A 27,988-nucleotide genomic window follows, 5' to 3' on the forward strand; every position below is an offset into this window, starting at 1 on the left:
AAAAAAAGCTGTAACAAATACTAGTCCTGTGGCATCAAGGTGGGTGGGCCTAGGGGTAACACCAAGGAGACAGGCACGTAGTGAGTTCTGGCTCCTTGCCTACACCCCCACCTTCCGGATCCCTCGGGGAAGGAGGAAACACACAGGAGGCCACAGCAGAACCTGTCTATTTATCATCTGCCATCTCTGCGTGTGCATATATATATATATACATACATACATATATATATATATATATATATATATATATATTTATTTATTTGTGAACGGTTAAAGGGGACTCTCATGTAAAAATCCAAAATACAATTTTATGAACAACCTGCAGGGTCAGTCCAAGTGTGGCTGTGAAGTTCTGACCCAGAGCGTAGACCTGGGGTTGGGGAGAAGGCAGCAGGTATGCAGCCCTCAGGATCTTCCCCCTGACCCAAGGTACTGCCTAGGCTCAAGTCCCATCTGTGCTCCACTGGGGTTGTGGCTTGACCTAGGAGACTGCCCAACTGTCTTGTCTCCCCAGGACCAGCCATGTCCTAGGGATAGGTCGGGGGCCAGCTTGACAACTCCTGGGAACTTTAGGAGACAGTGGGGTCCTTGGCTTTTGGGGGTTCGGAGCCCGTCAGAAGAGAGATGGTGGGATCGTCCATGTAGTCATCACCCTCAGAGAAGTAGGAGCTCTCCCCCAGCTCAAAGAGCACAGGCAGTTCGCTGCTCCCTGTGTCCACAGCATCAGGGTCCAGCAGGAACAGAGGCTGAGCCGTGTAGTGCACCAGCTGCTTCCCTGTGAGGTATGAGTCAGGATGGTGGGGGTGGGCAAGCTGGAAATGAGGGTTGGGAACGGGACAGAACCTTAGCTCACCTGAGTCAGGGTTATTGTTTTCTGCCTCAATGGGCTTGGGGGGGTCTTGGGGAGACAGGAGCTCCTGAATCTGCAGGATAGAGAACACACAGTAAGGATTGTTGATGGCCCCCTCTGCCCCCCACCCTGCCCGCCTACGCACGCTGGCCAGGCTGCTGTCCAGGTCAGGCAGGCTCATGTCGGGCATGGTCACCGAGGGGCTGAACAGCTGCGGGAGGAGGGAGGGAAGTCAGGGCTGGCTTGTTGGCAGGATGGGATAGGGGAGGTGGGGATCACCAGACTCACGTCCAGCAGGGCACTGGTGTCCACGCTGAAGCCGTGGCTTGTCAGCATGGTCTGCAGGTTGTCCAGGTTGGAGTCCATGGCATCCAAGTGATCACTTAGCTCGTTCCTGGCCCAGGGCAAGTGGGCAGGTGAACTAGTGCCCCAGGCTCCCACCCAGCCGCACTCCTGATGGAGAAGGGCTCCCCTTTGGCTGTAGCCCCCCAAAGCAAGGTCCATCTGCATAGCCAGCATGGGCTGGGGGACAGTGTGTGTGGACCTCTGGGAAGATGCTAGAAAGGGCAGTGGTAAGCTTGCCTTTCATGGCTGCTGATATAGCATGGCCCATGGGCAGGACAACCTAGGAGAGTTTAGTATTAACTAAGGCTGGGCCAAGAGGGTGGTGGAGAAAAAGGGCAAGGGTCGTTGGCTCTAGAGATAGGCAGGAGAGCAGGCAGATGTTTCAGGTTTGACAGTCTTGCCACTGCATCAGGAAGAGAGTAAGGAGAGGAAACAGGACTGTGCTTGGCATGAGTAGACCTGAACTCCTTTAGACCAGAAGGCCGGGGCCATGGGCAAGGCAGTTAAAAGGGCTCTGTAGGTGCCATGGGGCCTACCCTATCCTGGCAGGAAGCTCATTGTAGCAGCCTGTATTGGTGGCTGGGCCAGGCAGGAAACTTGTCCCTACCACAGCCATTGGCTTGTGCAAAGGGGAGTCAGTGGAGATGCAGAGCCTGTGAGACCATCTCCTGGTGCTCTTCGCCAGGCAGGGCAAGTGCTATGCCCAGGTTGGGAACTGGTCCATGGCTGTGGGAGGGGCCCTGGCGGAGTCCTCCTCCCTCCCAAGTGGGGGGCAGCGCTAACCCTGGCTGGACTCGGCCATGCAGAAAGGAAGAGGAGGGGCAGGGGAAGAGGCGGGCGACCCCAGACATCTGTGGAGCGCGAGCCAAACTGCAAGATACAAAGACAAGAGCCCCCCCATTGCAGGCGGGGGACGGGGGGATCTACGCCCACCGTCCTCGCTCGCTTAGCTTTTGGGATGTGCCTGAGGGGTGGTCAAGGCTGGGCCCTGGCTCATCACTTCCTATTTCAGGTCTAGGGAAATAACAGATCCAAAGATCCTGGGGCTTGCCAGCGAGGGGGATGGCAATAGTGAGGGTGACCCAGGAGGCAGGGGGCATAACCCATTTCTAGTGATGTAGTTAGTTTCCCTCCCCAGCTTCACTCAGGTTTGGGGGAACAGATCCAACCCATCACCCTCAGCAAACTGCAGGGATTGTTCCTTGCTAAGACAGATACCCTATGTCCAGCCTGAGGAAATCCCATGCTGTGGGGTTCAGAGGCTATAGGGAGGCAGGGTGGGCACAGCACTCACTTGTCTAGGCAGGCTACGCTGAGGCACTTCTCAGGGGTAGAGGGAGGTTGGGGCGTAGGGGCATGGGCTCCGGTTGTGTCCTTAGGGGCTGTGTTTGAGGCAGCAGGGGTAAGCTCGCTCTCTTGAAGGATGGAGTCAATGAAGGCAGTTGGGGACAAAGGGGTATCCACAGAGGATGGGCGCCCAGGGCTCGCCTCCAGTACCCGAGGGCTCCGAGGTGGGCTGGGGGGTTCTTCTTTGACACGGATCAGGGTACTGCTGGACAGGGGCCTGAACATGTTAGATATTAGAAGACATGTTAGAAGGAGCCTAAGTTAGTTCCACCCACTTCCAACTCTGCTCAGGTCCCGTAAAGGCTGGCCCACTAAGGTGATAGGAGGGATAAGGGTACTACAGCCCCACCTCTCATCTATGCGCCTGCTTGGGGAGGCCAAAGGGCTGGAGGGAGCCAGCTCAGTGATATCGGAGATTATGGGTCCAGAGCTAGTGACAGCATCAGAGGTGTAAAGGCTAGAGCTGCTGTAGGCTGGAGATGGAGCCTGCAATTAGAGACAAAGGCCACATGCAAGGCACACCTGTGGTATAGCCTGGGCCACCCAGCACCCACTATACACTTACTGGCAGTCCCATGGAGCCTGGTGCTTACTGAGTATGGACCGGGACCATGGACATGCTCCAGGGAGTACTGTCGACCATACTTGGGCACTGAGTGTGCTGAGCTGCTGTCACTCAACATCAGAGGGCTGCAGGGAAGAGACAGGTTAACTGCCTACACAGACCTTGGTGGTGCCCAGGATATACAGCAAGCAGAGGACACCAAGGTGCAGGGTCAGAGTGGACAGTGTAGGCATTCCCAGAGCCTCACATCTTTCTCTTCACCCCCAGGATCCGGTTCGACTGCACCAGTGAGATCAGGAACTGAATGAGCTGTGGGGCAGAGAGGATATAGTTACCCTGGCCCAGTCATGGAGGGGACCCGCCTACCACCATCCCTGCCCACCTTGTTGACAACTTTTTGCTGCTGGGCATGCTTCTGCCGCAGGCTGGCCACCTCCCGCCACAGGGCCTCGTTCTCGCTGCAACACATTGCTGGGTCAATTGGGCCATATTAGAAGAGCTAGAGAGTCAGGCTGTTGCTGGACAGGGCGGGACCAGATGAGGGTTCACTGGTACCACTGACTCCCCTAGTTCTGCTGTACTTACAGGGGAGGATTCAAATGTCAAACAGGGCTGAGGGAGGCATGGACAGAGTCTGATGGTACACCTCAGGAGCCTCGCTGAGAGGAGACTACAGGACTTGTCACATACTGGTTAGACACACAGGACAGGACTTTGGGAAAGATCCTAAACTGCTGATTACCCTCAGTTTGGGAGTAAAAGGCAGCTGAGAACTGTGATGCCCTGTACTGAGTGGTAAGGGTGGAGTAGGAGTCACTGGGAATGGAGAACAGTGGGGAGGTCTGACCGGAGGACTTCTCTCCTGCTAGCCCTGGTTTTAAGGGAGGCACCTGGAAAGAGGGTCTGTATGCTCAAATCCTGAAAATGTGGAGCCCGGCAGGGGAGGGAGAAGTGGTTACAGTAGGAAGTTCCCAGCCCCATTCTGGGTTTGGAGATGAAAAGGCCAAGAAGTTTTTGCAATACAAACAATAGAAGGCAGGTTAGGAAGGGGGAAGGAGGCTTGAATGGCTCTGCAGGGTGGGGTAGGACAGAGACCCAAAGCAACCTGGCCACCCTCCTGAGCCTTGGGACCTACTGCTTCATTGCCAAAAGCTTGGAGTCCATACACTCCTGTTTCCCCTTCATCAGCTGCACATCTGTCAACAGCCTGGTGACACTGTCCTGGCGTATTTTTATGTCCTCACTCTTCAGGGTGGACACCTAAGGGGTGGGGCATACAAGAGTTGAAAGTGGCTCTACAGTATGGTAGGCGCCTGTGCTTCACCTAGGCATCCAGGAAGTGAGGAGGGTCTGGGAAACACTGGGAGATGGGGGAAGCTCAGAGAGAGATGAGCACAGGCTATGCTCTTAGGCTAGTCCTGCAGCACCACTTAGCTACTGCTCCCAGCCCAGAGCCTGCAGGGAGATCTGAGGACAGGGAGGGGCTGTACTGAGGGCTGGTGGTGACTCACGCTGGTCACTTTCCTCTTGATGTTCTCAAGGAGCTGTTCCTGGCCACGTAGGAAACATGGATGCTGGAACTCGGTGTCATCCCTCTCAGGCTTGACCAGGCCACCCTGCTCAATGTGGACTACTTTTCGGAAGCCATCTGTGCATATGGGGGTGGGACAGTTCCTGAGGGCCAGGGACCAGGCTCCAACAGCCTAGCCATGGCCTAGGGCAGGCAAAGGGCCTCCTAGTAAGATTCCTGCTGGCATCCATTTGCCACAGCAAATGGAAGTATGGCCAGGGTAGGGCCTCATATACTCTTCCCTGGGAAATTCAGGCTCACACCCATGAGGACCCTTCCTTAGCTGACCCCAGCCTCCATCTCTGGGCAATTCTGGGGTCTGTTTCTCCACACCCCAGGGAAGCAGGCACTATCCTGAAAGAGGTACTTACACATGTTGAGCTGCCGCACGAAGCTGGCCATGTTGTTGTGCTTGAAGTACTTGGGCAGCACCTCCTTGGCAAACTGGCCCTGATCAAACACGTGGAAGCTGTTCCCACTCTGTCAGGAGATACATGGACAGGTCATATGTAGCAGCCGCACCATACTTCCACTGTGGCCTGAAGCATCTCTCCATGTGTGTTGGGCAGTGCCCATTTTCCCTCCACATAGTGGTAGCAGAGGTGGGCTGAACCTTCGGACCCCATGGCTAGTATCCAGGCCATGGAACCGAGGTCTGAGGAACGAGGACCTTGTAGCCTGAGACAGGATCCTACTCCCTGGCAGTTTTCAGTTGCGAGGGTTAGACTTACAAATCATCCACAGAATTCTGGTCATCTCTAGGGACTGACTAGCATTTATTTTAAACAGCAAATTTTCCTAAGAATAGCTAAGATGGAGAGATGGTTCAGTGGTTAAGAGTGCTTCCTGTTCTTGGTAGAGGACCTGGGTTTGTTTCCCAGCACTCACATGGCAGCTCACAACTAACAGTAATTCCAAGTTTCAGGTGAGCTGATGTCCTTTTTTATATTCCATGGACACTTGCATGCATGTTGTACACACACACACTCCTCCAAACTCCAACAGCCAAAGAAATTTGTGCTGCTCTGGAAGGTCCTGCTCAGAACCCGAGATTGTTGAACACTTGCATGGTTGCACTTCTGTGCTGGTGCTCTCCTGATCACAGTCCAGAGCCACTAGGAGGGGGCTGAAGGGCCAGGGCAACCTAGAGGCATTAGATACCAGAGTGGGGAGGTCCCCAGTGGGAAGAGGACAGTATTCTCATGGATGTGCAAGATAAACCGGCCAAGGCACAGTCTCTTTGCTGGGGTGGGAGAACCGCAATACAAATGGGTAGAATCAATCGAAAGGATCCCAAGGTGTTGGGTTAGCATTAGGGCTGTTTTCCAACAGGCAGAGGGAGTGAAAAACAAGTCTAAACAGAAACAGTAGGACAAGTGGACACAGGAAGGAAAAAATCTAAAGCAGCAGGGAAAGCAATTGTAGGAGGTGTATCAGTGAAAGCAAGAGGCTCTTTACATGATTCATCCATTTTTTCCCCCTCAGCTTTGAAACCAGTGGAAGCAATGGCAGTGGGAACATGGGTGAAAGCTCACTCAAGGTCTTGGGGCTTGCTAGGAGACTCTCAAAGCAAGGCTGGTTTTGCTTGACCTGAGGCTGTCTTTTTAAAAAAAGATTTAATTTTATTTTACATGCATTGGTATTTTGCCTGCATGTGTTTCTGATCCCCTGTCTGTAACTCTCCTGGAACTGGAGTTACAGATAGTTGTGAGCTGCCATGTGGGTGCTGAACCCAGGTCCTCTGGAGGAGCAGCTAGCGCTCTTTTTCTTTTTAAAGATTTATTTATTTATTATGTACACAATGTTCTAACTGCATGTAGACCTGCACACCAGAAGAAGGCATCAGATCTCATTATAGATGGTTGTGAGCCGCCGTGTGGTTGTGAGGCACCATGTGGTTGCTAGGAATTGAACTCATGACCTCCGTAGGAGCAGACAGTGCTCTTAACCTCTGAGCTATCTCTGTAGCCCCCGCAGCCAGTGCTCTTAACCACTGAGCCATCACTCTAGCCCTAGGGGAAGATTCATTCATTCATTCATTCATTCATTCATTCATTCATTCAGCGGTTTCTCGAGACAGGATTTCTCTGTGTAGTCCTGGCTTTCTTCGAGAAACTCTGAGATCTGCCTGCCTCTGCTGGGATTAAAGGCATTTGCCACAGCTTAGAGGAAGATTTTAAATGGCTGCTGAGAAAATGTACAATACAGGCTAGCCAGAAACCTTAAAAAGTGGTTAATGAGGGATCATTAGGGACTCTGAAACATTCCTGAGAATCCACAGACTATGCACACATTAAAGCTGTGTACATGCTCAGGGAAGACCTGTGAGGGCCATAAGCGCTCCCTCTGGCATGAATGGGAAGTAGGATATAAAGTTGTGTTGTCAACTCCCAGGCAATGTGTTAAAGACGGGAATCAACACATACAGAGGCCCCGGGAAGACTGGAGCCTCACTGGCTGCAGTTTTTGTTTTGTTTTGTTTTTTAAGGAAATTTCAGCTCCATTAACCCAATTAAATCAGCTAGCCAAAGGACAATGGCCACCAAGAATACAAACACAACATAATTAGTCCAAGGAAGTCACCAGAACTAACAATGGCACAATGACAAAAGTAACAGATGCAGGGGACATTGCACCTTCACAGTGGCCATCAAATACTAATGGAAAGTCAAAAGCCATGAAGCATTTCAACACAAAGCTATGGCCGGGACTGGTGAGATGGCCCAGCAGGTAAAAGGCAACCACTGCCAAGCCACAGCCTGAGTTCAGTTCCTGGTCCCCACTTAATAGAAGGCAAGAACTGACTTGACAAGTTGTCCTCTGACTTCGGCACACATGTACATGTACATGCACACTCAAACAGATGTGGATATGACTTTGCTGCTTTTGCAAGGCCCTTCCCTGGTCTTGAGTTTACCACTGGATTAAGAAGTGACATTATGAATCCCTTTTAGTTTTTCAGTTTTAATTTTTTTAGATAATTGTAATTATAAAGAAAAGCTACAGCTTATAATAGGAAAAAAAAAAAAGCAACCAATATCCTCCACATGTTGGACTCGTAAGGATAGACTCTAATGTAGCTACTTTACTTAAAATAGCATGGCCAAAGACCTGGAGAACCAGACATGAAGGCCTAGGTATAAGGATGATGTCCTACTCAATGGAGACTCTCAGTAAAGCAATAAAAATGAAAAATAAGCACCAAGTCAAAATTCTGGAATTAGAAAGCACAACTCAGGTTAAAAATTCACTTAGGGGCTCAAGAAGATGAGAACAGTAAGCAGTCAGTAAGCACAAAAATAGGCCAACTGAGGTTATAGTTTGAAGACAGAAAAAATGGTGGTTTGAATAAGAATAATCCCCATAGGCTCACATATTTGAATGTGTAGTCCCTAGGGAGTGGTGCTATTTAAGAGGAATAGAAGGAATAGGAGGTATGGCTTTGTTGGAGAAAGTGTGCTTTCTCCACTTTGTTGGAGTGGGCTTTGAGGTTTCAAAAGCCCATGCCAGGCCCAGTGTCTGTCTCTCTCTCTGAGGATTACAATGTAGCTTTCAACTACTCTAGCACTATTTGTGCTCCCATGCTCCCTGCCTTGATGATAATGGACTGTCTCTAAAACTATAAGCAAATCCCCAATGGGATGTTTTCTCTTGTAAGAGTTGCTGTGGTCATGGTGTCTCCTCACAGCACTAGAACAATGACTAAGATAGAGTGAATAAAGTGTACAGAGCTTCAGAGACCTGTGAGGCATTATTACTGCTTGATGGGCGGTTCAGCAGGTGAGAATGGACAAATGACTATAGGAAAACTGATCAAGAACATACCAAATTTGATGAAAAACATCCAAGAAATGAACTTCAAACAGGAATAAAGTAAAGGGATTCGTAAACAGTCACTTCATAATCCAACTGCCAAACTTAAGCTCAGAGAAGGGCCCTGCAAGCAGCCAAGTCACAGCCATATCAGCAGTGAGGGCGGATGACACACTGATCGGCTGCAGGGTGAAGACAGTTAGTCAGAAATCCCTGTCTCTGAAGAGGAAAGGGAAAGCCTCACTTCTGGGCTGAGAATATGGAGTTCTGGAACAGTGCTTCCTCTCCAGGGACACACACAAAGCTTTAATGTTGCCTCTATTTTGATGCTAATTACTGTCCCTGCCTATATACACCTATCCTTGTTGTGCAAACTTGCCTAAGACATTATTCCTGACTAGTTAATAAAAAAGGTCTGTACCTGGGCAGGGCAGGAAGCGTGGCTAAGGTTTCTGGGCTTTTGAGGACAGGGAATAACAGAAAGCAGAGAGAGAGAGAGAGAGAGAGAGAGAGAGAGGAAGAGATGAAGGTGGATGCCATGAGCACGAAGAAGTAACCAGAAGTGGGCCAGGCAGGATGCCGAGGATGGTATAGATGGAGAAAACACCAAGATGAAAAATATAAGCAAGTATTTATAAGATTATGGTTGGGGGTTGAAGAGATGGCTCAGTGGTTGAGAGCACTGTCTGCTCTTCCAGAGGTCATGAGTTCAATTCCCAGCAACTACACGGTGGCTCACAACCATCTATAATGTGATCTGGTGCCCTCTTCTGGAGTACAGATGTACCTGCAGATTGAACACTCATATACATAAAAAAAAATCTTAAAAAGAGATTATGGTTGGAAGGTAGTACAGTTAGGCATGGTTAAGGCAGATGGCATTGGATAGGGGCTGGGAGGTGGATGGTGAGGTTACTGAGACAGCAGAGGTGAAATATCTGCCCAGACCAAGGTAAATAAGGCAATTACAAAATCTAACAGGTGTCTATGTTTTACTGTTTGTGAGAGTGGGTTAAATAATACCCCCCATGATAATTTTAAGGCAAACAGTAAAAATATTTAGTCCACCATCATTTTATTTACAACAACAAATTAATGTCTCTGAAATTGTTCCACAGGCATCAAGTAAGAATGACCAATGAAACCACTAAAACTCATTGGGCCTGTGAGTAACTGTCACAAACTAGTCTACCGCTCCGTCCCTGAGCCCCCATATCAGACACTGTACCCTGGAAGGTGTGGCTAAGTTGTGGGGTCCTCTTCTCAGCTTGTTAAGGTTTGAGGGTACTACTGGAAGGATGTGTCTTCTCCATCCATAGGTTGATGAGATCACATTCCTGTTCGGACATGCCTCCTACCTCCTAGTGCTCCCAGACAGACCTACCCTCGTCCTAGGGGCAGAGAATACCACGTCTATCCACCCTCACCTCAGGTGGCAGAAAGAGCAGTCTATGCATGGTGAGCATGTTCAGCGGAGAAGTACAGTAGTTACTGCCCAGCCACATGTCCAAAAGATTTGCCCCAGGAGATACAATCCTTAAGGAAGGTGGTCTGGCTTACTTGAAGTCAAACAGCACTGGAAAGCTCAATCCCCATGGTGTGCCAACAATAAGTGAGCTGAGCTCCAGGCCAGCCTGCCTAGATGGGAGAAGAAAGCTGCGAAGAGCCCTTTGGGATTAGAACAAATATAAGACTAACTCAAATCTGCTTTTGCTCAATGAACCTAGTAAAATATCCCCCCAAATGCAGCCTTACAACCTCACTACTGCTCACAAATTTAAGTTGATCTGACTGCCCAACAACTGGTGTCCCAGGGCATTACATAAAACAGTAGCAAAATCAGGCAGTAATTGCTGGTGCTTCAATGCTGGATGTGACAACTGTGAGGCAAAAAATGTCATCAAGGCGGAAGCAGTCTTTCTGAAGCAGCTTAGCCCAGTCACAAGCCAGCAAGATGATGCAGCCACCATTGGGTCCCACAATATACAACTGACAAAAAATGCAAGACCAACAGAAGCTGAGAAGTGTGACTCATACATGGTGGACAAGGAAAAACAACAGAAACTGCCAGAAAAGGACGATACATTTAACAAAAGATATAATGTTGCTGTAAACACACTGGGGGGAACAGAGATGGCTCAGCAGTTAGGAGTGGTTGCTGTTCTTGCAGGAGAGGCTATTTGGGTCCTCACACCTACAGAGCAGCTTACAAGTCTGGGATCTCCAGTTCCGGGGGACCTGGCACTCTCTTCTGGCCTCCATGGGCCCCAGGCAGTGTACTTTCATATATGCAGGTAAAACACTCATACACATAAAATAATAAACATGCTCAGAGAATAAGGAAATGTTTGAAGAAGCAAAGGAAGGACCACCAAACAGAGCATTGCTAATGGTAAATGTTCTAAGGGAGATTCTGCTTCAAAGCCACCGTGATGCACAACAGATTTGAGTGCAAGGGAAAAATCAGTTTAGAAAACAGAGAGACAGGAGATAACGACTGGACTGAAAATTACTTCTGAAAAAGTAAATCACCTATGGTTTCTGCCAACAGCCAGCTTATGGTACTAAAGAAACTACAAAAGCACTTTATATGTGCAGACTTTGTTTTGCCATTATTAACTAAGCAAATCAGCATAAAGTATCTAATAGCATTTACATTATAATAGTTACTATAAATCATCTGGGAATAATTTAAACTACATGGAAGAATGTGTGCAGGTTATATGAAAATATTACTCCAGGATACCAATGAAGGACTGTATTTAATATTTAATTCCCTGGCTGAAGAGATGGCTCAGCAGTTAAGAGCCCTGTTTGCTCTTCCAGAGGTCCTAAGTTCAACACCCAGCACCCACATGGTGGCTCACAACCATCTATATTGGGATCTGGTGCCCTCTTCTGGCGAGCAGGTGTATATGCGGATACAGCACTCAGAAAATAAATCTTAAAAAACAACAAACAAAAAACAACAACAAAAACTAATTCCCTTGAGCAGCTGTAAAAGGAGCTATGTCTGTTGTTGTTCCTTCTTTTTTGGGGGGGAGGGTGTTCAAGACAGGGTTTCTCTTTGTAACAGTCCTAACTATCCTGGAACTCTGTAGATCAGGCTGGCCTTGACCTCACAGAGATCACAGAGAGTGCAATCACTCTGCTAGAAGGATGTATTTCAAGCTTTGAAGTTTCCAGTCAGTCCAGACTGCTCTCTCCAGCAAAGTATTGGCATAATGGAAGGAGAGACAAAAACTTATCATGACAAAAAGTCTAAACAGGGAGTTCATAATCATTAAGATCTACACAATATACTTAAAGCAATCCTTCAGACTGAAAGAAAGAAATCCATCCATGAAGCCAAAGGAAAGAATAAATCACTGTAGAATAGAATCACAGTTAAGCAATACCACAAAAATCAACAGAGTGACAGCTAATGGTGTCAGCAACATCAGTGACTTAATGCTACACCGGGGCCAGAAAAAGAACAGACCAAACCCCAAATCTTTAGTCTCAGAGCAGATATTAATGAAATGGAGAAAAACAAACAAACAACCCCCAAACAAAACAAGACACCAAAACCCAAAGAAAGAAAGAAAGACAGAAAGAAAAAGAAAGAAGGAAAGAAAACAAGTTGGTTCTTTGAAAGGATAAGAATGATGAACCCATTACTAGGCATGGTGGCACACACTTAATCTCTGCATATGAGTGGGAGGCAGGCAGAAGTCTGTAGTTCAAGGCCAGCCTAGTCTATACAGTCAATTCCATGGAAGTCAGGATTATGTAGAGAAATCCCACCTCAGGCAAAATAAAACAAGGCAAACAAAAAGGCTGATAAACCCCTGCCTAAAATTAGCTAAAAGGAAAAAAAAGATGGACCATCATTTCGAGACACCTACCACCCACCTGAATTAAATCAAGATGACATAAGTAATTAGATCTATAACAAGAAGTAAAATTCAAGCAACAAAGCAAAAATTCCCAAAAGCCACAAAATTTCCAGGCCCTGACTGATTTACTGGTACATTTTTACCAGGTCTAAAAAGAACTAACACCAAAGCGTCTCAAACTATTCTAGAAAGTGTGAAAGGAAAGAGCATCAAACTATATTTTACTTTTAATTGTGTGTTCTCTGTGTGAGTATATGAACATGAGCGCAGGTATTCATTGTGGTGAGAGATATTGGCTCCCTTGGAGCTGGAGTTACAGGTGGTTATGAGTTCTCTAACATGGGCACTGGTAACTGAGCTTGGATCCTCTGTAAGACACTCTCTAGCCACTGAGCCATTTCTCCTGCCCTTACTAAACTTTTTTTTTTTGAAGGAGTTTTTTTGTTTTGTTTTGTGGGGGCAGGGTTTCTCTGTGCATCCTTGGTTGTCCCTGAACTCATGGAGATCTGCTGGGCACTGGGATTAAAGGGATGCACCACCATGCCCAGCTGTTATGAAGGAGTTTTTATGACAATGTTTTATGATATCCAAAGCAGATAAAAGTACAGATAAAACCAGGAGTCTTTAATCTCAACACCTGGGAGGTAGAGGCAGGCAAATCTCTGTGGGTTCAAGGCCAGCCTGGTCTACAGAGTTCCACAGATAAACCTTTTCTTGAACAAACACAAACAATCCCCACCTTCAGCAACGTGGCTGGACATAATATTAATAATAATAAAAAAAAGAATAGCCTTCCTTAAATACAAATGACAAACAGGTTGTGAAAGAAATCAGAAAAACAACACTCTTCCCAATAGCCACAAACAACAACAACAACAAAACCCCGTAAAATATCTTGGGGTAGCCCTAACCAATCAAGTGAAAGACTTTTATAACAAAACCTTCAAGTCTTTGAAGGAACAAATTGAAGGAGATATCATGGAAAGATCTTAGGTGTTCATGGATGGGTAGACCTAACATAGTAAAAATGGCCATCTTACTAAAAGCTATCTACAAATTCAATGCAATCACCACCAAAATTCCAGCACAAGTACAGACCTTAAAAGGACAATACTCAAATTTCATATGGAAAAACCCAGGACAGCTTTAACAATGCTGTTCAAGAAAAGAACTCCCAGAGGCATGATCACCCCTGTTTTAAGCTGTGCTACAGAGCTATAAGAAAACTACACAGTAGGGCGGGGGCTATAGCTGGCATAAAGTGAATAAACTATAATTAATAAAAAAAAACCCAACTACAGAATATATGGTATAAAAACAGACATGTTGATCAAAGGAATTAAATCAAAGACTTAGACATAAATCCACACACCTATGGATATCTGATTTTTTATAAAGAAGCCAGAAATATACAATAGAAAAAAGACAGCATCTTCAACAAATGGTGCTGGTCTAACTGGATGTTTGTATGTATAAGGATGCAAACAGATCTATATTTATCACTCTGCACAAAACTCAAGTCCAAGTGGATCAAAGACCTTAACATCATACCAGACACACTGAACTTGACAGAAGAGAAAGTAGAGAACAGGAGACAACTTTCTGAACAGAACACCTATAGCACAGACACAAATATTAACAATTAATAAACAGAACTCATCAAACTGAAAAGCTTCTATAAAGGAAAAAGACACTGTCAATAGGACAAAATGGTAGCCTACAGAATGGGAAAAGACTTTAACTCCACATCTGACAGAGGACTAATACCCAAAATATATAAAGAACTCAAGAAACCAGACATCAACAAACCAAATAATCCAATTCAAAAATGGGATATAGATCTAAACATAGAATTCTTTTTTTTTTTTTAAGGTTTATTTATTATTTATACAGCATTCTGCCTGTACACCATAAGAGGGCACCAGATCTCATTACAGATGGTTATGAGCCACCATGTGGTTGCTGGGAAATGAACTCAGGACCTTTGGAAGAACAGTCAGTGTTCTTAACCTCTAAGCCATCTCTCCAGCCATAAACATTGAATTCTTAACAAAGGAATCCCTAATGGCCAAAAAGCACTTGAAGAAATGTTTAATATCCTCAACCATGAGGGAAATGCAAATCAAAACGACTCTCAGATTCCATCTTACACCTGTCAGAATGGCTAAGATAAAAAATACAAGTTGTTGCAGGATATTTGATCCCATTGTGAACCTCAAAATTTTGAACTGTAAAACCCTGTTTCTTGTTTGGTGTGATTGAGTCCTATCACAGACTTTTAATTCATTGTAAACAGGTTATTATTGTGTGGCTCAGCCCTAGTACACACCTTTAATCCAAAAGCATTTAATACATAGGATTTAATAAAGTTAACCCTAGGTCAAGAGGCAGAGAAAGAAACCAGCTGACAGGGATTAAAGAGTAGAAGGGACTTTGAGTTGAGGGGTATTTAAGGCAGCGTGGAGAAGAAAAGACTTTTTGGCTTTAGCTTAGGCCCTGGGGATTTTTGGCCTTTTCCTCCTGAGCTGTCAGCTGAGCTGGTGGGCCTTTTGGGGTTTTTCCATCCGGACCTTAGCTGAGGATGGTCAGCTGGATGCCTTCTCTGCCTCTCTGAGCTAGTGGGTTTTCACTGTGGCATCTGGCTCCTAAGTCTTTATTGAAAAAATAGAACAGTTGGGATTTTTATTTTTTTAAAACAAGTGACAGCTCATGCTGGTGAGGATATGGCACAAGAGGAATACTCCTCTATTTCTGGTGGGAGTGCAAACTTATACAGTCACTATGAAAATCAATATGGTGGTTCCACAGACCCAAACTACCTCAAGGCCCAGCTATACCATTCTTGGGCATATATACATATTCAAAGGATGTTCCATCCTAACACAAGGACACTTGCTCAGTTATGTTCACAGCAGCTTTATTCATAATAGAAACAACCTAGATGTCTGAAAACTGAAGAATGGATGAAGAAAATGTGCTACATTTACACTATGGAGTAGTACTTAGCTGTTAGAACAATAAAATAAAATCATGAAATTTTCAGGCAAATGGATGGAACTAGAAAAAAAAAATTATCCCAAGCAAGGCAATCCAGACCCAAAGGACAAACATGAGTGTACTCACTCAGTGGACATTACCTACTAAGTAAAGGATGACCACACTGCGACCAACAGACTCAGAGAGGCTAAGTAACAAGGAGGGATCAAGGGCACAGGAGTTTCCCTGGGAAGGGGAAACAGAAAAGACTTTGTGGGTAGACTTTGCGAGTGTAGACATGAAAACAGGAGGGGTCAGGTCAGGGAGAGAGGGATGTAGGAACAGAGTTCCGAAGAGATGACTAAAATAAGGGACATTTAAGGGGGCACTGTGGAAATCCAGAGCAGTGAAAACTTTCTGGAACCTATGAGGGAGACCCTAGCAAGGACCCCTAGTAATGGAGGATATGGAGACTGCCCTGGCCATCTCCTGTAATCAGGCATGGCTCCCAGTGACACCGGACCTGCCTGTAAGATGTGCTGAGGCTCGAAGCATATGGGAGTAGTTAACCAATGACTAGTCTAACCTGAGGTCCAAGCCATGATGTGATCCCATGAAAGGGAGACCCTGCCTGGATGACCAGGAACCGGAAGCTGTTGAATGAGTAAAGAAGCAGTCTACAGAATTAGAAAAATCTTTGCCTGACAAATGACAAGTGAGTCTGTGAAACTACACAGTGAATCCCTATCTCAGGCACTCAGCAGACAAGAGGCAGGCACATCTCTGTGAGCCTGAGGCAGCACACAATCACGTGTAGCTCCAGTAGCGCATCAAATGCCTTCCGACCTCCATGGACACCTGCACACAAACTCATGCATGTACACACACATACACATAATAAATAAGTACTTGTTTTTTTAAAGAGAAAGAAAAATAGGGCCCAAGAACGAGGGCCCTGGAGACAATGTAGGTAATACACTACTGTGACAGTGTTTTCATTAAACAGTCCAGGAAGACGAATGTCTTCCCAGCCTAGCCGTGGCGGTGCACACCTTTAATTCCAGCACTTGAGGGCAGAGGCAGGCAGAGTTCTGCGAGTCTGAGCCCAGCCTGGCCTACAAAGCAAGTTCCAGGACAGCCAGGGCTACAGAGAAACCCTGTGTTGAAAAACCCCAAAACCGTAACACAACAACAACAACAGAAAACCCAAAACAACTTTACTGCTGACCTCATACTTTGGTTACAAGACAGAGAAATCAAGTTGGAAGTCATCTAGAAATTTCTTCCTGCTGGCCAGCCTTCATGCCTCAGAGGGCTATGAAGGCTGCTTGGGGAGGAAAGTCATCAGTGGTTGACCCTACATGCTACAATACTGACTTGCTAAGCAAGATTTGTTCAGTGGTACAATGGTGACATGAATAGAAAGGCCCGCTCCTTGGTGGGGAGTGGAGTTTATGCCTGACCTGTAATCTGGTTAAAACCCCGGGACTTTTTAGAGACTCTGGGGGAAATCTACAACTCACGTTTGCAAATTGCACATGCTGTCAAACTGCCTTCTAAATATTATATTCATACCTGTAGATTAGTGCTGTTCCCAACCTTTGCTAAAACAAAACAAAACAAAAAAACAAAAAACAAAAACAAACTTCTTTTTGCAGTGGGCAGTAGTTAAGGTAGACTCATAACCAGTCAAACTGCCGAGAATAAATGACTGTTCGGTGCTCAGCCCTAAAGGGGACATCTAAACCAAACTACTCTACCCTAAGGCGCAGGGAGCATCACAGGATAAATGGCTGAGAGAATGTGGGAGCAGGAGGATGGGGAGAAGTATTGTAAAACTCTGCCTTCTGGACATGAGTTGGCCATGACACTCATTAACTCATGGTAGCTGTCAATGACCTGTGACTGGCAGAGACTGCTAATATTCCAGCACGGATGCAGAGGGGTCACAGGAAGCCCCACTAAAGCTAAGCAGCTATTGGTGGGTAAAGGCTGCTGGGGGTGGGGGGGGGGGAGGATGGAGTCATTTTTCTTCAGGGGTTTTGCCAATGGTGTAAGTTATCCGTAACTCAGTAACTTCATGCCCATGCACGTGCAAGCAATACTAATGAACTAGGTGGGTTATAATGGGAAAAATAAATGAAAGAAGGAAAGGAACATGCTGGGAAGAAGGGTTTCAGAGGAAGTAGGAGTGGGATAAGAGAAGAATAAGAGGTTAAAAAAAAAAAAAGGGGGGAGAGAGATACATTCAAGCCCCAACCTCCATACCTCAGAATATAACTGTTTGTAAACAGGGTTGCTGCGCATGCAATTAGACAATGTGAGGTCATATTGGAGCACAGTGGACTCTTATTTGAGTGGATTAATGTTCTTACAATAAGACAGCCAAATAAGGTTGGTCACTCAGGGAGAATGCCAAGTAATGACAAATACAGACTGGAGTCATGCAGCTATAAACCAAGGAATAGCCCCAGAAAAACAGCAACAACCACAAGTGGAAAAGCAAGGAAGGGCACCTTCCTGTAGGCTGTAGACAAAGCAGAGCCTTGTCAACTTCTTTGGACTTGAATGGAAGTGCTTTCTCAAGATTCAGAACACATCCTATTTCCACTTTAGGACAGAGTTCTTACCTGATCACAGTGGCTGTCAAGGACTTGCTTGTGTTTTCTGATACTATTATAAATATTTCAACTAAAAGGAGAAAAAAAAGATCATGTGTGTGTACATGCCTGCAGAGGCCAGAAGAGGACGTCAGAGCCTCTGGAGTTGGAGCTACAGATGGCTGTCAGCTCCCCTGACATGGGTACTGGGAATTGAATTTGGGTCTTCTGCAAGATCAGGAAGTACTTAACTGCTGAGCCATCTCTTCAGCCCTATCATAGTTCAATAATAATTCATTGTTCACATAGAGAAATATAATTCTCTTTTGTGTATTGACCCTGGATCTTGTGATCTTACAAATTGTTTTGTAGGTGCTTAAGGATTTTCTAAGTTATCCCGCTATTTTTTAACAGACTTACTTCTTCCTTTCCAAGTCGTGTTTTATTACGGCTTATATTCATTTGCTACACTGCACTGACTGGACCATCCACTACACCGTTAAGCAGAAAAGACAGAGCAGGCAACTTATCTTCTCTTCCAATCTCAGGAAGCATCTAGTCCTCACAATCAGCCACAGTATTTATAGACACTCTTTTCTCCATTACTACTCTGTTTGCTGGTTTTCATCAAGAAGTGGGTGTTAAATTTTGTAACAGGCTTTTTGCTTAAGACACTTAAGTTTTCCTTATTTTTCCTGCTGATGTGATAGAATAACTAAGTTTAGAATATGGGCATACTTGCATTTTAGGAGTTATTCTACTTTGTGTCTCAGTTTCTGTAAATTATCAGTCATTTTAACCCCTTGCTTTTTATGCAATTTTCCTTTCTTTCCATTTTTGGAGGGGAGGGGTAAGACAGAGATTCATATATTCCAGGCTGGCTTTGAACATGCTATATAGCCATGATAACCTTGAACATTTCATCTTCCTGCCTCCACCTCTTGTGCAGCTGTTTTCTGTTCTACAGATAATTTCCAGTAGGGTAGATTGCCTCTTTCCTCACACTTAGATTTTAAAGATTAAAAATATTTTTATGTATGAGGGTTTAGTCTTGAGTGTATATATGTGCACCACATGAATTCTTGGGTGCCTACAGAGGTCAGAAGGCATTGGATCCTCTGGAGCTGGAGTTACATATAGATGGCTGTGAACTACTAAGTGTGTGCCAGGAACTGAACTCAAGTCCTCAGCAAAAGCAACAAGTGTTCTTAACCACTCAGCCATCTTTGCAACGCCTTTATCTTTTAAAGATGTACCTTATGTGTATGAGTATTTTGCTAGAATGTATTTCTGCACACCATGAGCCTGCCTGGTGCCTGTGGTGGCCAGAAGGTGCTAGATCCCCAGGAACTGGAGGTATAGATAGTTGTGAGCCATATCATGGGTGCTGGGAATTAAACCCAGGTCCTCTGGAAGAGCAGCCAGTGTCCTAATCACTGAGCCATCTTTCTAGCCCTTCCATCTCGTGTTTTGGGACAAGGTCTTTCACTAGCCTAGAGATCACTGATTTGGATAGGCTGGCCAATGTGCTCCAGAGATCCTTCTGTCTCAGTTCTTTCAATGCTGGGACTATATATGCTATCTGCTAGGCCCACCATAGTTTATTTGGGTGCTAGAGTTATTTTTTTTCTTTTTAAATATATATATTTATTTCTTTATTTTTACATTATCCCATTTCTTTATTTTATGCATAGTATAATACATTATTTTATTGCATTGGTCATTCTTTTTGTAAATTTATTTTTTAATTACAGTTTATTCACTTTGTATCCCAGCTGTAGCCCCTTCCCTCCTCCCCTCACAATCCCACTCTCTCTCCTTTTATGCCCCTCTCCCAGTCCACTGATAAGGGAGGACCTCCTCCCCTTCCATCTGATCCTAGCCTATCAGTTCTCATCAGGACTGGCTTCACTGTCTTCTTCTGTGGCCTGGTAAGGCTGCTCCCCTGTCAGGCGGAAGTGATCAAAGAGCTGGCCAATCAGTTCATGCCAGAGACAGTTCCTGTTTCCAGTAGTAGGGAACCGTCTTGGACACTGAGCTACCATGGGCTACATCTGTGCAGGGGTTCTAGGTTATCTCCATTCATGGTCCTTGTTTGGAGTATCAGTCTCAGAAAAGACTGTTCCCTGTTTTTGTTTTTTTTCCCCCCTCTTCCGATATCCATCCTATTTGCCTTTCTGAATGAAGATTGAACATCTTACCCAGGGTCTTGTGCTCAGATTTTTTGGTTTTGTTGCTTTCCTTGTGGACTCCTATCCCTTTCAGGTCTTTCTATCTCCCCCTTCTTTTGTAAGATTCCCTGCACTCTGCCTGAGATTTCACCTTACACCCATCAGAATGGCTAAGATTAAAAACTCAAGTGAGAACACATGCTGGAGAGGATGTGGATAAAGGGGAACCCTTCTCCATTGCTGGTGGGAATGTAAACTTGTACAATCACTTTGGAAATCAATCTGGCACTTTCTCAGACAAATAGGAATAGTGCTACTTCAAGATCCAGCTATACCACTCCTGGGCATATATCCAAAAGATGATCAAGTATATAACAAGGACATTTGCTCAACCATGTTTGTAGCAGCTTTATTTGTAATAGCTAGAAGCTGGAAATAACCCAGATGTCCCTCAGCTGAGGAATGGATACAGAAATTGTGGTACATTTACACAATGGAATATTACTCAGCAATTAAAAATAAGGAAATCATAAAATTTGCAGGCAAATGGTAGTAACTAGAGAAGATCATCCTGAGTGTGGTATCCCAGAACCAGAAAGACACAAATGGTATATACTCATTTATAAGTGGATATTAGACATATAATATAGGATAATCATACTAAAATCTGAACACCTAAAGAAGTTAATCAAGATAGAGGATCCTGGGTAAGATGCTCCATCTTCAATCAGAAGGGCAAACAGGATAGATATCAGAAGAGGGAGAAAACAGGGAACAGGATAGGAGCCTACCAGAGAGGGCCTCTGAAAGACTCTACCCAGCAGGTATCAAAGCAGCTGCTGAGACTCATAGCCAAATGTATTTATTTTTATTTTATGTATACGGTGTTTTGGCTGGATGCAGTTCCTACAGAGACTACAAGAGGTCATCAGGTTCTCTGGAACTAGAGTTACAACAAAGAGTTGTCAGAAACCATGTGGGGGCTGGGACTGGAACCTGGTACTCTGTAAGAGCTGTATACTGTTTTCACTTGTTAAGCCATTTCTCCAGCTTCTCCGCTCCACTTACACACAAAATGCACTTATTTATGTGTGCTTTTAGAAGTGCTGGTGTTGGAAGTCAGAAGACAACTGAAGGAGTTTGTTTATTCCTTTCACCACATAGGTCCTGAGGACTGCTTTCTGGTCATTAGGCTGGGTGAATGCCTTCTTCCCACATTTTGAGGCTTGTTTTTTGAACATTTTACTCTGGGCTTAGCTAGTTCATGCTCAGACTTTGCCAGAACCTTTTATATTTATTCCATGTGGTTTCTCTTTTCTGGTTAGTAGGATTTTAGTTACTCTGTAACCTTGTGTGGACTCTTAACTGCTCAGCAGCAGTTCTCCGTCTTGAAGGAGTTCTTACCTCTTTTATAAAGGTTCACTTTATAAAACTAATTCCTAAAGTTGTCATTTGACATACACCTGCCACTGTGGCGCATGCACATACACACACACACACACACACACACACACACTCACACACACACACACACACTCACACACTAATAGATGCTAGAAAGATGGCTCAGTTAATGCTTGTTGTGTAAGCATGAGGACTTAAATTCATTACTTTCGCAGCCAGGGGCTAGAGGGACAGTTCAGCAGTAAAGAGCACTTGTTGCTCTTGCAGAAGACTCAAGTTCAGTTTCCCAGATACATTTGGTGGCTAACCATCTGTAATTCCAGTTCCATAGGACCTGACTACCTCCTCTGGCCTCCAGAGTTACTGTGTGCTGGCAAAATACCCATGCACATAAAATAAAAACAAACTTTTTTGAGGGGTTCCTCTCTGTGTAGCCCTGCCTGTCCTGGAACTCATTATGTAGACCAGGGATTAAAGGCATGCACCACCACGCCCAACAATAAATCTTGAGAAAAGGGCCAGGCGTGCTGCACATCTTTAATCCCAGCACTTGAGAGTCAGAGGCAGGAGGATCTCTTTGAGTTTAAGGCCAGCCTGGTCGACATAATAAGTTCCAGGACAGGTGTACACAGAGGGACTCTGTTTGAAAATAAAAAAAATCAGAAAAAGAATTAACATACACATAAATGCCCGGCAGAGTGGTGAGCACATACAATGCTAGCATTGAAGAGGCAGGAGGATCTCTGGAGGCCCTGCCGAGGCGGCCTATTCCAAACAGTGAGCTCTAGACCAGTAAAACCCCTGCCTCAGAAATCCAGTTGGAGGGGCTGGAGAGAAGACTGTGCAAGTGCAGAGACAGTACCTAACAAGGATAGGTGGTGAGCAAGAGCTGGGCAAGTATGAGTTTGGTTGTTCTGGATAAGATTTTTCAGTACCTTTCCCTAAAGTGTCTTCCACTTTGTTCCTTATTTTAGGAATTGCCATACGTTTTCCTGAGCAATCTTATTACCTGTGTAAATCATGTCTTTTTTTTTTTTTACCATAAACCGTTATTTTAATTTCTCCTTTGAAATCTTTACCTATAATTCCTGGAGGCACAATGAATCCTTGGGAAGTCAACCTGCTTCTTTAAGACTATTCCTACTGTCCCGGAGGGCAAATGACCATAAACTCCAGTAGATATTTTATAGCACCGAAATTTTGAGGATAGTGTAATGTTTATCTATGGCCAACTCTAAAGCAGCACTACCTGCAGGAACATGCATTAGATCTACAATAATTAGTTGAGGTTTTTCTGCCTGCTTGTTATTTGCTGGCTAACAAGAGGGAAACAGCACGTGATTTTTGCTTTGGGGCTTTGAGATAGGCTCCTCAGTTCATTTCCCGGTAGCAAGAACTTGCCTTGGATATCACACTTACTGGTCCAGTGGCAACCCTGGCCACATCACCTGCACACCTTTGAAAATTTAGGCCTTCTTTCTGATTTATGTATTAGAAAAACCATTGCCCTTAGATATGCGTTGTTCACAATTTTGTCCCAAATGTCCATCTTTCCCACAATTAAAACATGGGCATTTTAATATCAGAGACCTCTAGCTATAGCTTGACTTATTATATTGGCATGATATATGTTAGAACCAATATCATTTGTATTGTTCGAGGCACTGCTTGTCCCTTCAGTGGTCTTATGGCATTCTTTATAATCTACATTTGCATTTTTGAATGCTAGGGTCTCTATCAACACTGGTCTTATGTCAGGGTCTGATATAATCTTATTTATTGCTGAAATCAATCCTTGAAAAAAAAATCAGTGAAGGCTTCTCCAGAGCCTTGTATAATTTTTGTAAACGATGTGGCTCCTCAACTTTGTCTCAGATGCTCTTAAAGTTGATAAACTACACTGTTTACAAGTTCTACGATTACTTCTTCAAGTTGAACCTGTTCTTGTTTATCAGCATATCAATCTTCACCAATTAATGCTTCCTTATTATATTAATCCCCCCTCACTCTACTGCGCTGTTCCAAATTCCTGGCTTCTCTCCACCACGAACTGTCTCTTAACAACAGGGAAATATAGTACGGTTTATTTTGTGTGCCTGGCCCTTTAAAGGACCCTAAGCCCTTCAGTGTCAGTTGCCTCTTGGACTTCTGGGTAAAAGCCAGCAGAGGCTGAGAGCTGGTAAGTATGACTGAGGAGTAGGCAGGAGTAGGGTACAGGAGACAGAAGAGTATGGTCAGAGAAGACGGTTCAAGAAGAAGGAAGAGAGTAGGGCTAAAGAGAAGGGAAGAAATTGAGCAAAGTGAAAAGGAGAGACGGGTGAAAGTGAATTGGGCTAGCAGAGTGAGAAGACAGTTGGTGACAGTTGAGCCAGGAGAAGCTGAGTTGAGCCAGGAGAAGCTGAGCTGAGCCAGAGAAGATATTATTAGGAGACAGGAGAAGAACCCACAAAGTAGCTAAAGAAAATATAAAGACTAAAAGCTACAAACTTGTCTCGGTATACATGACCTCTGACATTTTGAGCCTGGCTGCTAGGTTTCTAAGGGTGGGGCCACTGGGCCTGTTAGTTCCTGCTGTCTGTCTGAGAATGAGCTCACCTGCCTGTCAGAGCTTGGGTGGCAGGAGTGGCCCTGCTTGTCCTAGGAATTCTGGATATGAACCACGGCAGAGGACTCTGCTTTAAAATGCTTCATGTGATCCCATGAAGAATATAGAGGCGGATGGGTACCCTGCCCCTGCGTTACTACCTAAGAGCACTCTGTCTCCAACAGCCTACCCAGCTCCTCACAGTGCCTATTTGCACACTGGTATTCAGGAGACCCTGCTCAGTGGTTCCAGCTTCTTCCATTACAGGGGATCCCCAGAGGCTCAACCCAGTCACTGCTGCTCTCAAAGAGAAGAGAACCACATCATTAGGCTGGAATTGGGTGAGACCAGAAAGGAACCTAGCAACAACATTTAAGAAAATCTTCATTATTAAGTCTATCAAAGGGGAAGGGGTGTCTTAAAAATGAGACTTTATTAGCCAGGTGCGGTGGTATATGCCTGTAATCCCAGGATTCTAGGAGGCAGAGGCAGGCATATCTCTGTGAGTTCAAGGCCAGCCTGGTCTACAAAGTGAGTCCAGGACAACCAGGGCTACACAGAGAAACCCTGCCTCAACATAAACAAAAAGAGACTTCATTACTTTTTTATGTCCCCGAAGTCTTGTCCTGGCCCTAGGGCTTCAGGTTCCCCCTGGTTCATTCTCCACCAGCCCTAGCACAAATCATGGCCCTCTTCCTGATTCTCAAGCTCCTCAGGAAGCTCTTGGAGCTGCATACCAAAGTCAGCCTATAGGCCAAGTGGGGCCTGGACTAGATCTTTTTAGATTTAGTAAGATAATAACTCTTGCCCTGCTTAGTCAGTTAAAAAATACACTCAGGAACCGAAGAGATGGTTAAGTAGGAAAGACAGCTTGCTGTACAGGCATAAGAATCTGAGTTTGGGTTTCCTAGCATCCATGCAAAGCTGGGTGTGGTTGTGTGCGCTTGTAAGCCCAGCACTGGGTGGAGTAGAAAGGACTGCTGGGGTTTGCTGACCGGCCAGCCTAGCTGCTAAAAAGGCAAATTCATTGAGAGATACTTCCTTAAGGAAACAGGGCAGAGAGAGATAGGAATAGGACGTCCCCCTCTTGACTTTATACATGTGTATACTTTATACATGTGTATACTTTATACATGCATGCACACACAAAAATAATCATCTTCTAAGAACTAGAAGAAAAAAACAAACCCCACCACCATCTGTATTCTCTTGAGTTAAACAAATTGATTTCTCATGTTTCTTTTTAATATTTCTAGAAAGGACTGGATAAAATGATCTAACAAACTTGGAATCAAGTTAGGTATACGTTCTGAACTTTTGTTTTTTTATTTAGGCTTGGTCCCCCATTTCAAAATGCACCGAGGCATCCTAGTCTTACTTAGTGGACAGAGGAGCCACAGCACAAAGGAGAAAAAGCCAGGGTTGAGAGATGACTCTATTTACGGAGTACCTGTATTATTCAAGTATTCTGCCTACTTGTTGCATCTCTTGGTACTGGATCTGGAGGCGCCTTTGGTACAAGGTAAAAAGAAGCCTACTGAAGGAGGACCACCCATATCCATGTTCACATGCTGGAATGAATTTTACTGGGATCCTAAATCTCTCTTAAGGCTGTGTTGTCTTCCAGGATCTATCTGGGGAAACCCCCGGATCTCTTGAGGTCCTTGTTCTGGTGAAGCTCCTATAATTGGATGAGGGCCAGGGATGAGGAATCGAATACCATAGAGTTGGAGATAGTAACCAATTCTGTCCCCAAGTGGTAGGAATGAGAAGCCAGACCTAGCAAGGCTCAGCAAAGGATTTTTGGGGCTAGTTGGGTTTTCCCATGTATTCAGCCTCCTTGTTCTCTCTGAGACTGTTAAGAAAATCTTTATCTAGAAGCCACTCAGAATAAGAATGTGGACCCAAAGCCTCCTGAGCAGTGTCTGCAGGAAGGCTGTTAGGCTACCAAGACACTGTAAGTGCCCTCACAGGACATGGATCAGGGGCATTATTTCCTATCTGTGGGCCAGGTGGCTGGATCCAAGAAGCTCTGTTGCCCTTGTCTGGCCTAAACAAGGATGTTGTTCTTCCACTTGTCTGCCAGAGCTTGGTTTCTGTACTTATGGTCATGCCAGCTCCCATTGCTGTGTCTCATCCCTGCTGGATTCCCACTGCTGCTTTGTACGGACTACTTGCCCACTCCTCCCAACATGCTAACAAGGCTTACAGGTGATGTGCAACTGTGTGGCTGGAGGGAGGCCACAGCAGATCAGATCCATCTTCATACAGAGAGGCCCTCATCACAACATCCTGTCCTAGAAGACTGTTCACTGGCACTTCACCCACATTTGTACCAATCCAAAAGCAGAAACAGCAGGCAGATTACTAGACAGGATGGATCTTCCTAATAGGATTATGCTCAGACTATTCCAGAGGATATCTGGTATTCCTACTGGACCTAGGTAAGAAAGCTCCCTTTCAGTCAGACAAAACAGAGGTGGAAAGTTGGGGAAAGACAGAAGTGTAGGGTCATTTTCTCTGCCCAGGAGTATAAGGTCTAGGAGGGGTAGTGAACTGAAGATGGCCTCCAAGGAAACATGCTGCTCCTTTCCAGGACTACGGTGAAAAACCCACAGAGAGTCAATGGGATGACCACAAAGAATGTCTAGTGAAAAGTGAAGTTCTGAGGTTTCTAGTCTTCTTTTTATTCCCAAGCACTCTTCAGGCAGCGCAGAGTTTAAAAAAACAAGCAACTGAGGGGCAGAAGCCTTGGCCTCCACATGCCACTCAGGCTTTTCTCCATTCTTGCCAGCATAAGAGACTAGTGTGCAGGAGGGAGTGCTCAGCAGAGCCTGAGATGCGCCAGATTTGGCTTGCAGAAGGTCAAGTAGGTGGCATCTAGAAGCCTCCATCCTCCAAAGGCTCCCTCTGAATCAGGATGACCTGTCTTCAGGCCATCATTTACTAGCTTTGCGCTCTGGCCCTCACTGCCTAGATGTGAACAGCAGATTCCAGTTTCCAACTTGACACAAACATGGAACCACCTCTTCAAGCCAGAGCTGCTGGTCCAGCAGGATCTGCGGTGTACACAGCCCGCTGCCAGGCAACAGAATAGGGCTCGATGCCACCCTCCGAGGGCCCGGCAAACTGTTCTGGCGTCTTAGGGACTATCAGGGATGAGCTTGTGCTTCACATCCGCCTACTCTCCCTCTTCTTCCGTGCATTCGTTAGGCCCTCCACTTATTCTGAATGGCTGCCTAAAAGCAGAAGGGCAGACAGACTCTGGGAAGCTATTCCTGTCAGTCAAAGACCCTGAACTGCAAGCCCCGTTCACACTGTTCCAGTGAAATTTAGGATTCTGGGTTCCGGCCTACTCTCTTCGAGGTGCTCTGGGGGCGGGGCGCACTTCCTCCCCAGACAGCGGCTTCTCACTCCAGGATGCCAGGAGGGCAAGTCCCGGCACCCGCAGACCGCTTCTTCTAATCAGGTCCCCTCCCGCAACAGGACACTCCCTTGAAGGCCGCTCCGGCCTAAGCCAGTTCCTACCGGGCTCCAGCAGATGAGCGCGTCGGTGTCCGGGTCGCTCACGAGGGTCCAAAGCTTGGTTAGGAAGGCCGGGACGTTGCTGGGCCCCGCTGCACCGGGGCCCACGGCCAGATCCATCTCGGACGAAACAGGCAGAGGCTGGGGTGGCGTTCTAGAAGAGTGGCCGAAGGCTGAGCTAGTGTCGTCTCTGACCCTGCTGTCCGGGCCGCTTTGCTGCCCGCTGCGCGCACATACCAAGGCCTCGCATGGCCGCAGCCATCTTGCGACCGGCGCGCTCTGGCCAGGGCCAGGCCTGTATCCCATGTGCGCAGGCGCCGTGATCTGCCCCGCCCACCTCACGGGCCCGGCCCTTGGGTG

The 27,988-nt window shown here is 45.8% G+C and overlaps 1 protein-coding gene across 9 annotated transcripts; it reads right to left on the reverse strand.

Moving 5' to 3' along the window:
- Nucleotides 1-237: 237 nt before the first annotated feature.
- On the reverse strand, nt 238-27,984 carry Hsf1 (heat shock transcription factor 1). Of its 9 annotated transcripts, none has more exons than XM_021658957.2 (14): nt 27,632-27,984; nt 5,049-5,157; nt 4,619-4,755; nt 4,243-4,367; nt 3,490-3,565; nt 3,355-3,416; nt 3,136-3,232; nt 2,892-3,028; nt 2,490-2,759; nt 1,979-2,065; nt 1,139-1,244; nt 996-1,061; nt 854-923; nt 238-775 (listed from the first exon to the last, which is right to left on the reverse strand). In XM_021658957.2, the coding sequence occupies exons 1-14, from the start codon at nt 27,932-27,934 to the stop codon at nt 570-572; spliced, it is 1,851 nt and encodes a 616-aa protein (XP_021514632.1). In that variant the 5' UTR covers nt 27,935-27,984; the 3' UTR covers nt 238-569. The 9 variants fall into 9 exon arrangements, 8 of the variants coding, with proteins under 8 accessions (XP_021514632.1, XP_021514625.2, XP_021514648.1 ...); XM_021658950.2 differs by having other exon boundaries at nt 2,892-3,015; nt 3,108-3,232; nt 27,632-27,938; XM_021658973.2 differs by lacking the exon at nt 1,979-2,065.
- Between the last annotated feature and the right edge of the window lie 4 nt (nt 27,985-27,988).

This window comes from Meriones unguiculatus, chromosome 8 (genome assembly GCF_030254825.1).
Source record: "Meriones unguiculatus strain TT.TT164.6M chromosome 8, Bangor_MerUng_6.1, whole genome shotgun sequence".
NCBI classification, from domain to species: Eukaryota; Metazoa; Chordata; class Mammalia; order Rodentia; family Muridae; genus Meriones; species Meriones unguiculatus.